Below are 14,252 nucleotides of genomic sequence, written 5' to 3'. Positions count from 1 at the left end.
TGCATTTATGATCACGTCGTTTTTACCGAGGCATCGTCTCGGTTAGTGGGGGTACGTGGTGTGATCATGGCGGACGGTTACTTTTTGGAGACGGTCGGGATTTGTTGTCAGAGTTTGTATGTAAGGGGGAAAGGATATCGACTTCCCTCACTTTGCTCTATTCTGTCCGATTGCTTTATTTTTTGAGTGAGAGAGCTAGAGAGAAAGGATTGCAAATTGCGTTGATTGAGTGGAGGAGAGAAAGAAAGAGAAAGGTTTGAAGGAGAGAAAAGAACGTGGTTGGATTCCTCCTGCGGTTGGTTTGTTTCGTTGCTCGTCGACGTTTGCTACTGCGAATTGGAGGTATGTTCTGATTCTGGGGGGTTTTTTTTTTGTGTTCTTGTTTTGGTCTGGTTTGTGTGAATGCCTGCGCTCTGTTTGTACGGGTTTTTATTTTGTGTATGAGGGTTTGGGAGTTTCTGGCTTTTCTGGGACCTTTCGGCTACGTTCTGGGATTTGGAGGTAACGGTTCTTGACTGAGTTCTGTTGTTTATGGCCTAGGGTAGGGTTAGATATGGCTTGGCTACCAACTTCTAGGTTTAGGTTGTTTTCGTGGTATGCCGGACGTTATCGATATCTCGAGTAGTGAAGAGTCGGACGTGTCATCGATTAATTTGTCGGAGAGGGGTTTTATTGATTCGTTGTGTCGTCCTTCCTTTGTAGGGGATAGTTCCGAAGAACTGCTGGATCTTGTCCCCCTTCAGACCGTTTGGCCGTCACCTATGGCAGCGCGTCAGAGTGAGGAGCATGAAGTTGTTCGTCGTACCAGGGAGGAGGATATATCCGACAGTAGAGAAGAAAGTGTCGGCGTCTCTAGACAAAGTGACGATGGGGTTGAGATTGGAGATGAAGGTCATAGTTCCGAGCCTACTAGCTTCTCGTGGGTTCTTAGTGATGGTGTGGGAGTAGACGAGCCTCCTTCGTTATGTCGTGGTGAAAGATACAGAAAATGAAAGATAGGTTTCGGTTGCCCCAGGTTGTGAAGTTGCGGCCTTTTGAGAAAGGTGAGAGGGCTACTGACTTGTCGGAGGGCTATGCCGCTATTCATGAAGCCATACTGAATCATGGGGTGAAGCTGCCGTTACTTCCCAGCCTTCAATATCTGTTGCATGAATTGAATGTTGAGGTGGGTCAAGTGTCGATAAACATGTGGAAGATGTTATTGGCTTTGACCGCTTTGTGGGATTTGTCGGGGTGTGAAATTCCGACAGTGGCTGAAGTATTATTCTTCTACGAGTTGACCTATAACGAGAGGAAAAAATGTGGCGGGACCGTTAAGCTAACTCGTCGTCCTGGAGCCCTGAAACTTTTGGAACATACGCCTGATTCCTCCACAACATGGCGGGCTGTTGTGTGTGTTTCCACGGAAGGTTGGGAGTTTGACATGAGGCCGAATGGGGCGAAGGTTCCGTGGTTCCTTCAAAGTTCCAAGCCATAAAAGGTTGTTGTCTGTGCTTGAGGATTTGTTGTTTTTTTTTGTGTTGAGTGCGATACTTGCTTTCCTGCTTATTGTTTACGCTGCCATGTTGTATTACTACGGCTGTGTTGTTATGTGATATTTTGTCTTTGTCTGCAAAGGGTTGGAGACCGAAGTTGACGGACGTTGAACGACAGCGTATGTGTCGGGTGCACTACTGTTGGGAGCACAAAAGCTGCTTAGATCTTCACGTCCTCTCGCATTGGTCGCTACTTATCCGCCTACGCTTGACTCGGGAACCTGGTAAGTGTAACCAATTTTATTCAGATTGTGACTTGATGTGTAGCTTGTCTGAAAAGTGACGGTGGTCATGCCTTCCTTTGTAGTCACTATTCGTACGAACAAAAGAACCACCGAAGTTCTTAAAAAAGCGATGGCTGATATTGGCGGGATTAAGGACTACGTCAATTTTATGATTGACGAGGCGGCCAAAGTGCTGAAACAGACTGTTTGATCGGCAAACAAGGGAGATAAAGACGGTGGAAGAATTAGCACAGATCTTGAAGGCTTCGCTACACTCGAACCGCGCCAATCTGAAGAAGAACAAAGCAGGGAGCAAAGGAAAAAATGTGGCGGGAAAGAGTGAGCAAGAGGATGAGGAGGATACGGGGTTTGCCTTGGAGGTACCCGCTAACAAGTCATAGGAGAAGGTGACAACTATTGTCGGGGAAGCAGGTATAACGGAGGGTGAAGGTGAGAGGGAGAAGACAATGAAAGTAGGGGCCGACATCAGGGGGTCAAAACATGTCGGTCCAAGGACTGTTGGTGGTACCGGTAGGGATGAAACAGCAGGGGGTATGGCGTACCGCAGAAGAGGAAGATTGTCGCTTCTACCCTTCCGTCAGATTCCTCCAAGAAGATGAAGGTTGGAGAGAGGAATGTGGCGGAGAAACATGTTGCGGTTGGCCATAGAGATGTCGGAGTAAAATTTGTCTCCGACAATCCTGTCGTAGACTTAGTGCAAAGTGCACCCGCCAATCAACAGGCCTTCCTGCACAAGGTCTGCGAGCGTCTTGTCTTTGGTTGTGACGCGAGGGTTCCTCGTCCAGCGGCGTCGTCAAAGCTGGAGAAATCCCTGGATCTGATTTTGAAGGGTGCTCACGAGCTTTACCTTCACCAAGGTTCAGCGGAGGAGCGTAAACTAAAAGAAGAACTTCTGCAGGCACAACGTGATTTGGCGACCGAGAGGGAGAAGAATAAAGCCACCGCTGCGGACATTGCTAAACTTGACGGTGCGCTTCTCGACGTTAAAGAGAAGTTCAAGCGTGCCGTGGATAAGACCATCGCCGATACTGCCACGATTGCCAACCGTAATGCCGAGTTGGCGGTCCTGAAGAAGGAGAAAGCTGAGAGAGAAGATATTATCGCCTAGTTGCAAGAGGCTCTTACCGCCAAAGAGAAAGAGTTGGCGGATTTCCAGTCAGCTAGGCAAGAGGAGATGGCTAAACTGGCGGAGGATGAAAAAGAGATGGTGTGTCTAGAGGCGATTGACGCTTTCAAGAATTCAGCAGAGTTCAAGGCACTCCTAACGGATGCTGGTAAACAAGGTGCGTCCGCCAACTTTAAGGAGCTCAAAGATAGCGGCTATTTGATGGCAATTCTAAGACTCCGACCCCGACAAGTAAAGCTGCTAAGAAAAAGATGGCTTCTCGTTCGACTGTGGAGAAACTTCACCGTGGTGATCGTGCCTTGGGGTCTGCCTCCCAGGCCGGTCAAAGTTAAAATATGTTGACGTGGGATTTTTAATGTAACTGCCTTCCCAAGTGTACATACCTCCAACAATATGGAGTATTTACTACATCACCAAGCATAAGTAACACCTACTTTGGGACATCCACAAGACATGGCAAGGCCCAACTGAGACATGCATCGTGTAGCCCTATGTTCAGGCTACGCGGCGGTATCCGGAAGTCACAAATCCGCCACCGGGAAGCCACCTTTCCGCCCTTGCCAAGATGCCCCCATAACATAGCTTTCTACATGTTAAATAGACTAGAATAGTAGCTTTGCTTGTCCCACATCGAAGAACAAGTAAATGAGAGGCATTCCTTCATCTATAAAAGGAATGCCTCCTCCCACAACTCAACACACTCCATTACACACTTTGTAATGCACTTGGGCCGCAAGGCTCGACACACTAGTATAAGCTTTCAAGTGGACGTAGTCTCCCGCTAAGGCGGGAGGTGAACCACTATACATCTCGTGTCACTCTCTCTCTCTCTCTCTCTCTCTCTTTATTTATAGCTAACTAGAGTCCCCTCGGATTCTAACGTTAACATTGGCGCCGTCTGTGGGAAGCCAACACAAAGGCTTCGTCACTTACCATTGAGTTAAGTCATCTTAACCAAGTTCAAAATAATTTCTTTCTTTGGGTTATATAATTGAAATTCTTAGCGGTAACTTGCACCTTGAGGGCCGGTCAACGCAGAGCTAGTTTGGTCAACGCCCAAGGAGTGGTCAAAACTTGCAGAAACTGATCAAAACACCAACGCATGGGCTGGTCAATGTTCGGTCAACGCCCAACATGGCTGGTCAACGCCCGGCGGGGTCGGTCAACGCCCAACATGGCTGGTCAACGCCCGATGGGGTCGGTCAACGCCCGACATGGCTGGTCAACGCCCGGCGGAGCCGGTCAACGCTGAACCTAAAAAAAAAAAAAAATTGGGCGGCAAAAAATTTCTCTGGACACCCAAGAAATTGTTCTCCACACCCACGTGCAGCGCTCTCCTTCTCCCGCTCCGCCCAGCTTCTTCTTCTGCTGCAATTTCCTGCTGCACGTCTCCGCTAGCCACACCAGCCAGCGACTGCAGCTCTGCAGCATCACCTCTGCGAGCCCAACCTCAGCGCCGTGCAACCACTCTACTGGTTCCAACCGCTCCGCTAGGAAGCTCCGCTAGCCGGCACGAATCTTCCGCCGGCCTCCAAGTCTGTCACAGCGCAGTTCTGGGTCTCCGCTAGCCATCCTCTCCGCCAAGCTTCAGTTCTACCAACTCAACCATTTGGTTCATCACCGTCAACTGAACTTGACAAGCTTTGGATAACTCCGCCCAACTTCGAAGTTCCGCCCACTACAGGCCTCCGCTGAGCTCATACTCCGCCGGCAACCCCCGCTCCGCCGAACTTCTGCAGCGCCGCTGCGTACCCAACTGCAGCTCCGTCCAACTTCTTCGACCAAACTCGGTCTCCATCACAGCTCCGGCTCCGCCAGGCTTCGGTTCCGCCGAACTCAAATAAGTGTTCTCCGCCACACTATGCACCGCTACCAATTCCCAGCGGTCATCCCACCACTAGCAGAGTACCGCCAACAGCAGCGGCTTCGCCGGAGAAAATTTTTCGCTGGGCAACCTTCGCCAAGCTTCTCCGCTGAGTTTCACCGCCAGGCCTGGCAGCTCTGCCAAGTCCGACAACAGATTCCGCCAAGAAATCCTCCGCTAAGCGCATCCAGCGGCATATTCTTCCACTCCTTCCGCCAATATCCGTCAGCGGACCTCCTCCGCTGCACTCCAGCTCCGCTGAGCTCCAGCCACCGCTGACCGGGCTCCGTCGAATGCTCCGCACCGCTGCCAAAAGCTCAGCTCCGCTGATGAAACCCGCTCCGCCAGCCTCACTACCGCTGAACCTCACCGCTGGCCACCACCACTGGCCTTAATATGAGCAATCCCTCGATAACGCATCAAGCCTCCCCCCTCAGAGCCTTTGACCTTGGCACCCAAAGTTCCTCATTCGCTCGTTATAGCCACCAGGCAGCAGGCGTCCTCTAGAGGTTCGTCCGACAAACATGATCCGTCAGTGATTGATCAGCCACGCACCGAGGCTTCGACGGGCTGCCATGCACAGCTTCATAGATTTGGGCAAAGCTTAATCAAGAAACGGCGAACTCAACCCGCCAGACCTCTTCGAATCACCTTCTTGCTTTGACTCACCTTTTGGGTTAAAGTCTCCGGTACCATCTCAGCGGATACTCGTTGGATTAGCATGCTGATATTCACGAATCTCATAGAGACTTCACTGGGCACACCTGCAAATCTTCTCTTTACACTCAACTACGGTTGTTTCAAGAGACCTGGGCTGGTTCTGTTCCACACATTCACCCAACAGGCATCCAACCGCAACTACAAGTTGACGTACATTATTGGAACACTTTATCCGCCAAAGCAATGAAGCGTCATGCTTGGACAACTCCAACATGATTTGGGTACTCATATCAATGCCAACTCCAACTCACTCCAAATCGGCATAAGATAAGTAACTATATCTTACTTTTTACGCTCTCTCAATTTGAGCTAGTGCCATGCCAATGCCATGCTTTTATAACTCCTAAGCATGCCTACAACAGTTCGTAGATTTGGTAACACTTTCTAGACCTCACATGCTAGATATGCCATGCTTCATATACCGATCTCAAACGATCTCTAAGCATGCCTACAAAAATGCAAAAATGATATTAGCATCCACATTACAAGTACATGCTAGACACATATGCCATGCTCCTATTTAATTGCAACCCAATTAAATAAACATGGGACACAAACAAAATATTATTACTTGCTCTATGTGTTTATCATTTTTCATACAGATACAAACTTTACGAGTCTATGTTCTACGACCAACCGCCAAGCGGTAAGGCAACGCCTCATAATGACAATGACCGCTACGCGACATTGCAGTCAAGTTTCTCTTTCGAGAAAACAGCTAGGGACTAGTTAACACAGCCCACGGCAGCCATTGATCCGGCAGTTAACCCCGACGCTTGGGTATCTAAGATTGGGCTCGCTACCCAACACCCTCTGCTCCGCGCAGTTCCCCTCATCAAACAATTTTCCGACCATACGGAGGTCTATAGCCAGGAGTGGGGGACTCCCTGGCGGGCCTAGCAGGGGCCCACCCGAAAGGGCAAAAGCGTTCGCTCCAACCAATTCTAGATGGACGACGCACTCGCACTAATTATGCCTGATATACGGCACAAAGCTACGCTTTGGTATCAACCCGCAAGAACACCCTCCTTGACTGGGGACTTCGGGGACTTATACATACAGCCCAGCATAATTAGCAACGGCAACGCTCATGCCTCAGGGCATCACCGTCGAGCTACCCGTTAATGCCTTCCCGGCACCCACGAGCTTCCGCTCACGCCTTCCCGGCACCCCGAGCTTCCGCTCATGCCTTCTCGGCACCCACGAGCTTCCGCTCATGCCTTCCCGGCAACCCTTGAGCTTCCGCTCACGAGCTTTCCGCTCATGCCTTCTCGGCACCCACGAGCTTTCCGCTCATGCCTTCCCGGCAACCCTTGAGCTTCCACTCACGAGCTTTCCGCTCATGCCTTCCCGGCACCCACGAGCTTCCGCTCACGCCTTCCCGGCACCCCGAGCTTCCGCTCATGCCTTCTCGGCAACCCTTGAGCTTCCGCTCACGAGCTTTCCGCTCATGCCTTCTCGGCACCCACGAGCTTTCCGCTCATGCCTTCCCGGCACCCACGAGCTTCCCGCTCATGCCTTCCCGGCACCCCGAGCTTCCGCTCATGCCTTCTCGGCACCCTGAGCTTCCGCTCATGCCTTCCCGGCACCCACGAGCTTCCCGCTCATGCCTTCCCGGCACCACGAGTTCCCGCTCATGCCTTCCCCGCGACCCTCGAGCTTCCCGCTCATGCCTTCCCGGCACCTACGAGCTTCCGCTCATGCCTTCCCGGCAACCCACGAGTTCCCGCTCATGCCTTCCCGGCAACCCTCGAGCTTCCCGTTCATGCCTTCCCGGCAACCCCCGAGCTTCCCGCTCATGCCTTCCCGGCAACCCTGAGTTTTCCGCTCATGCCTGCCCGGCAATCCTCGAGCTTTGCACTCATGTCTACTCGACACACAACACGTTAATGGAACATTGAATTCTTCTACCATCTGTCGCCCGTGACAAATTGAATTCTTTTCGCGTTCCATTAACACGAGCGACAACCAAACAAACTTAAGCGTTCACGTATTCATCATTCACGAATTACAAACGTTTACCTTCGCAGCGCTCATACAACTTACATTTATCATATGCAATCCATATGCTCACACGACCATACGCGCTCTCGAGTTTGTACGTCATATTTGATCGTACTCGGCGCCATTCGCATGTATACATCAACATGTATCACGCACCCCATACGTTCATATATGCCAACGCATATCATTGCAACTCACATTTGTTGCCCAATGCAACGAGCATTCTACATATGCCTGTTTTTTGTCTTTGTTGTGCAGGTTAACGAGTCCCTTCTTGCTTACGGAGTTCGGGGACTTGTAGGGGCTCCGTGCCGCCCGGTTACTTATGCTTGATGACTTCGTGGTTATAACTCCCCAACCAAGAAGCTCCTCTTACTCGGGGACTTCGGGGACTTGTACATACCTCCAACAATATGGAGTATTTACTACATCACCAAGCATAAGTAACACCTACTTTGGGACATCCACAAGACATGGCAAGGCCCAACTGAGACATGCATCGTGTAGCCCTATGTTCAGGCTACGCGGCGGTATCCGGAAGTCACAAATCCGCCACCGGGAAGCCACCTTTCCGCCCTTGCCAAGATGCCCCCATAACATAGCTTTCTACATGTTAAATAGACTAGAATAGTAGCTTTGCTTGTCCCACATCGAAGAACAAGTAAATGAGAGGCATTCCTTCATCTATAAAAGGAATGCCTCCTCCCACAACTCAACACACTCCATTACACACTTTGTAATGCACTTGGGCCGCAAGGCTCGACACACTAGTATAAGCTTTCAAGTGGACGTAGTCTCCCGCTAAGGCGGGAGGTGAACCACTATACATCTCGTGTCACTCTCTCTCTCTCTCTCTCTCTCTCTTTATTTATAGCTAACTAGAGTCCCCTCGGATTCTAACGTTAACACCAAGTACCGTGGTTGCTTGGTTGCGATTTTGTATGCAACATAGTGCTTTGTTTAGGTAGTTCCGATATGCTTTAAATATGTAATGTTTGCTTTATTTGTCTTTTGGTGCAGTAGATGTTTGTCTGCAAAAACCTTTGGGATTGTGGCGGGCATAATTTTGAACGTCAATGAAACATGAAAGGGATTAAGATTGACCCGTTACATGTTTATATATCGCCCTTGCCCTGAGGCGTGAGGGTGTTGGCTTGGCCAGACTTGATTTTTTTTTTTTTTTTGCATGTATGGGACAATGGTTTGAATAATTCCTCGGTTCATTGACGACTGGGTGGACCCAGCTTCTTACAAAAAATGTACCCGTAGGGTAGCTTGTCTTAGCTAAACTTTTGCAAAAATTAGCTAAGTGAAGATGCTCGCGGGCATGTTGCGGCGCTACTTATAGTAGTAGCGGAGATGCTGAGTGTTCCATGGGTGGGTGGATGTGACGCCTTCCTTGTTTTTCAAGTAAAATGTGCCGGGGCTTACCACTTCTATGATTTGATAAGGTCCTTCCTAGGTTAGGTGAAGTGCTTTTGGCGGTGGTATGACTTTTTTCATAACCCAGTCACCAAGTTGTAGGTTTCTGGCCTTCACACGATTGTTGTAAAAACGTGACACTCGCCGTTTGTTTTGCAAGTTGTGCAGGTGGGCCTTGTCTCGTTTTTCCTCTAATAGATCTTTGTCGAGGTTGACACCGGCGATGTTTGTTGTGGCGTTATGTCCGTCAATCCTAGCCGTAGGTTGGGTTACCTCAACGGGGAGGACTGCCTCTGTGCCAAACATCATGTAGAATGGAGTTTCGCCGTTGGCGTTGTCCGGATGGCCCAAAGCACTTCCGGGAGCTTCTCAGCCCATAGGCCTTTCTTGTCTTCCAATTTCTTTTTTAGCAGCTTTTTTTATAATTTTGTTGGCGGATTCCACCTAGCCATTGGTCTGGGGGTGTGCCACTGAAGCGTAACGCATCTTGGTGCCTAGTTTGGTGGTGAAGTTGATGAGTTTCTCATTGTTAAATTGCGTTCCGTTGTCAGTAATGATTGTGTCGGGCACTCCATAATGACAGTAAATATTCTTCCACAAGAAGTGCTGGACTTTAGCTGTTGTGATGGCTGTTAATGGTTCAGTCTCGATCCATTTACTGTCGTAATCGATGGCTACGATTATGTATTTGAACTGACTTTTAGCGGTTAGGAGTTTTCTGACAATGTCCAGCCTCCACATGGAGTGAATCCAGGGCGCGATGATGATGGACAATGGTTCTGCTAGAGCATGCGGAAGATCTGCATATTGCTGACATTTGTGACAAGATCTGGATGTTTCTTTGGCGTCATCGCCCAATGTTGGCTAGAAATAACCTTGGCGCATGGTGCGGTTAGCTAACGATCTAGCTCCAGCATGATTACCGCACTCTCCTGCGTGTATTTTTGCTAGGACTTGTTTTCCCTCTTCTGGTGTTAAACATTTTAAGTTGGGGTGTGTGAACCCTTGGCGATAGAGTTTGCCACTTTGGATGTTGTACTGTGTTGCCCTTCTTACCAGTCGTCGTGCTTCGACCTTGTCGGATGGCAATGTACCATCACGCTTGTAATTCAATATCTCATTCATCCAATTTGGGCTTACCTCGATGGTGTAGATTTCTGCCAGAGTTTTTGTGATGCTGGGCTTTTCAAGGGTTTCCACCCTAGTGTCGGCGGGACTTTGATGTGGTTGGGCTGTTGCCAGGCGTGCCAAGGAATCGGCTTTAGCATTCTTTTCGCGGGGTATTTGCGTGATGTTGAAGAAACTAAACTTGCCGAGCAGTGTCTTGGCGTACCCTATGTATGCCGCCAGTTGTTTGTCTTTGACTTGAACGGTGTCGTTGACTTGGTTGACCACCAACTGTGAATCACTGAAGATGTTGACATTTTCTGCTCCACAATCAATGGCTAATAACAACCATGTGATAAGTGCCTCGTATTCCGCCATATTGTTGGAGGCCTTGAAATTGAACTTTAGAGCCTATTCTGCGTTAAGTCCCCCGGCCCTGTGAGGATTAAACCGGCGTCGGAAGCCTTGGAACACGCAGAACCGTCGACATAGAGATCCCATTGTGATTGTTTTTGTGCCAATGTGTCCTCGGAGTGTTGAATGGTGTCCTCCGGTACTACGCTGGCGGTATGTTCCGTTAACTCTGCTATGAAATCAGCCACCGCCTGCCCTTTGATGGCAATTCTGGGCTTGTAATCGATGTCGAATTCACTGAGTTCTATTACCCATTTGCTTAAGCATCCTAAGTGTTCCGGATTTTGGAGAACTTGCTTTAGCGGTTGGTTTGTGAGAACATGGATTGTATGTGCTTGGAAATATTGGCGCAACCTCCGGGCGGCCATTATGAGTGTTAACGCCAGTTGCTCAAGTGGCGGGTACCTTATTTCTGCTCCGTTCATTCCTCTGCCTGCATAGAATACCGGCAACTCTTCTGTTGCCTCCATGAGGATAATTGCGCAGCTGACGGCTGTCTTGGATACCGCTAAGTAGATGTATAGCGTTTCTCCTGGTACCCTGGTTGAGAGTAACGAGACAGAAGCCAAATACTCCTTCAGATTTTGGAATGCTTCCTCGCAATCGGGCGTCCAATCTACCACTTTGCAGTGGGACCGCTTCATTGCCTTGAAGAAGGGCAGACATTTATCGGTTAACCTAGAGATGAACCGTGAAAGAGCCGTTAACTTTCCCTGCAGACTCTGCACTTCAACTTTTTTCTTTGGAGATTTCATGTTTATGATTGCTTGCACCTTGTTGGGATTAGCCTCTATTCCCCGCTCACTGACTATGTATCCCAGGAACTTGCTGGCGGTTACACCAAAGAAACACTTTTCAGGATTTAGGCGCATCCCGTATGCTAACAAGATAGCGAAGATGATGCGGAGGTTGGCCACATGACCGCTGGCCCGTACGCTTTTTATGAGCATGTCGTCGACATATACCTCAATGATTTTGCCCAAGTGCTTCTTGCATTCATCAACCGTTGGTATGTGGCACCGGCGTTCTTGAGGCCGAAAGGCATGACATTGTAGCAATATAACCCTTTGTCAGTGGTGAATGTTGTGCACTCCTGGTCGTTGGGGTGGATCTTTATCTGGTTGTAGCCAGAAAAAGCATCCATCATGCTGAGGACCAGCTGGTTGATGCGAGGTAGCAGGAAGCTATCCTTGGGACATGCCTTATTCAAAGGCTTGAAGTCGACACACATCCGCCACTTTCCGTTAGGTTTCTTTACCATCACCATGTTGGAGATCCATTGTGGATAATGCACCCGTCAAATGAAGTTTATGTCGCGCAATTTGGTAACTTCTTCCTTGATGGCCCGATATCTCTCCTCGTCGAATGCCCGTCACTTCTGCTTGACGGGGTAACAAGATGGTTTGAGGCCAAGTTTATACTGAATTATATCGGGAGAGATTCCTGGCATGTCGGAGTACGACCATACGAAGACTGCAGAATTTTCTTTGAGGAACTGGGTGAGTTCAGCCGTTATCTCTGGGGAGAGCTGGGCTCCGATATGAATAGTTCTCTCTGGGTGTTCATCAGAGATGCTTATGGTGTGGAGCGATGTCTCTGGATTGACCAGCTATTTTTTGTAATACTTCTCGTCTTGTTTATCCTGGGGTCGTCAATTTTGTCCGTCAACTGAGGTGTGTTGGCTACCGTCAAAATTTCATGGCGACCTCTTGATCTTGCCACTGTTGTAGAATAGCACTCTCGTGCAATTGACTGACTTCCCCTGATAGATCCGGTTCCGTTGGGTGTCGGGAATTTCATGAGTAGCATGTATCCGGCTATGATGCACTTGAGTTTGTTGAGAGCTGGGCGACCGATAATGGCGTTGTATGAGCTGAAGCAATCTACTACAATGAATTCAGTATGTATTTCTGCTGTGTAGGGAATTGTCCGACCGATAAAGGCATATAATCTGACCCTGAAGGTTGGGTTACGTCGCCAGAGAAACTGAGTAGCGGCTCGTGGTCTTGCAGAAGTTTGTTGTTGCATTGTAGTTGTTTGTAACAACCATTAAATATGACGTTGACAACGGACCCGCTATCCACCAATACCCTTCCTACAGACGATCTGTCGAGGACGGCATCTATCAGAAATGGGTCATCATGAGGTGAATGAATACCTCGCTCCTCCTCCTCGGAAAAAGTGATTGGTCCCCAACCTGTTTTGGCCATTTTGGCTGACTGGTCATAACGGATATTGAATACCTCTTTTGGGTGGTTAGCGCGCTCATAACGCTTTCTGGCTCTGTGTGATAGGCTGCCTATAAAAGCACTACCCTCAATTGTGTTGATCCGCCCCACTGGTTCGACGTTGGCGACAACCGAAGGTGGTTGTCGTACTTTGTACTGCTCCAACCTTCCGTCACGGGATAACGACTCAATTGCTGTCTTGAGGGCGTTGCAGTCGTTGGTGTTGTGACCGCTATCCTTATGGTGTTTGCACCACTTGCCGATGTTTCTAGGTTTTCCTACTCTGGTGAATTTTCTTGGGGGTGGTGGTGGTATTTGATCTTTGCACTGGTCATATATTTCTTCATATGACGCAGTTAAGACTGTAAAGACTTCAAATTTTTGAGTATTTGTGTTGGGCTTATTGTGGCGGTTGTCGCGATTGTCGCGGCGAACATTGTGAAAAGATCTGTTGTCCCTATTATGATATTGTTGATCCTTTTGCCGCTTGTCTTGATAATTACCCTGCTGCCATTCCCTTTTCTTGTCATTGGGTGGTGTGATTATGTTTGGAATGGTGGTGGTATTTCCTGGTTGGGATGTGGCGGGTTAGGGGTTTTTTTAGTGGAGTTTGTGGTGGTGGTGGTGTGGCGCCATAAGTGCTGTATTCGGCTTGGCATGCAGGACTGCCTCATTCATGACGTAGTCATATGTGGCATTTGGGCAATTACAATTTAGGTGGTACAGAAAACATGCCATGTGGAGTCTTTGCTTGAAGGTCGCCAGCACCATTGTTTTGTCAAGATCCTGGCATCTTGATGTGGCGGTCCTCCACCTTGTGACGAATGACTTTAACGACTCATCAACACCTTGACTGACGCTGAATAGCTGGCTGGAGTTGTGGTATCCGTCTGTCATGAGGATGAATCTTGACAGAAATGCATTTGATAGAGCTGAGAATAAGTCCATGGAACCTGGTGGGCATTCGAAAAGCCAACTCATTGCCTCGCCATCCAGCGTTTCGCTGAATAGGTGGCAAAGCGTTGCGTCATCAAATCCCTTATTACCCGTTACTTTCTTGAAGGTGTCCATGTGTACGAATGGATCTGTTGAGCCGCCAAATTGGGCTATCTTGGGTGTTTTGGCATATGTGGGTCTGACGGTTTGTAAGTGTACATACTGCATATATCACATACCGCCAAGCATAAGCAACGACATCGTACGTGGTCCCCACGACATGGTAGGTCCCGCCTACAACATACATCCGGTAGTCCGACACCCGAGCTACCTCTCTATGGTGGAGGTCGGCCGATACCTCATGGGGAGGCCACCCTCCCATGATCTTCAAGGGGCTTCAAGAGAAGTAAATATGTGCATTGTATCCCACATTGGAAATATAGAATATAGTGGGACTTCCCTTAGCTATAAAGGGAAGTCCTCCCCTTCTTAGAAGGGATGGATCCATGATCCCTATATGTTAATGCTCAAAAGTCTGGCGGTAGCCAAACCTTGGTCTAACGCTGGTCCGGCAGGCGGACCGCTACTCTGCCGCTCTGAGGATTACTGCTAGCTGCCAAACACAAGACAGGGCGTTAGAGGGAGACCGCG

The 14,252-nt window shown here is 49.1% G+C and overlaps 1 protein-coding gene across 1 annotated transcript; it reads right to left on the bottom strand.

The window, feature by feature from the left end:
• Positions 1 to 12,323: 12,323 nt before the first annotated feature.
• Positions 12,324 to 13,736, bottom strand: LOC112183588. The gene is made up of 2 exons (XM_024321964.1): positions 13,401 to 13,736; positions 12,324 to 12,992 (listed from the first exon to the last, which is right to left on the bottom strand). Exons 1-2 carry the CDS (start codon positions 13,734 to 13,736, stop codon positions 12,324 to 12,326), a joined length of 1,005 nt encoding a protein of 334 aa, XP_024177732.1.
• Between the last annotated feature and the right edge of the window lie 516 nt (positions 13,737 to 14,252).

The sequence above is a fragment of the Rosa chinensis genome, chromosome 2 (genome assembly GCF_002994745.2).
Source record: "Rosa chinensis cultivar Old Blush chromosome 2, RchiOBHm-V2, whole genome shotgun sequence".
Taxonomy (NCBI): domain Eukaryota; kingdom Viridiplantae; phylum Streptophyta; class Magnoliopsida; order Rosales; family Rosaceae; genus Rosa; species Rosa chinensis.
Note: the sequence above shows the minus strand (reverse complement) of the source record. Positions and strands in the feature narration are given on the sequence as shown.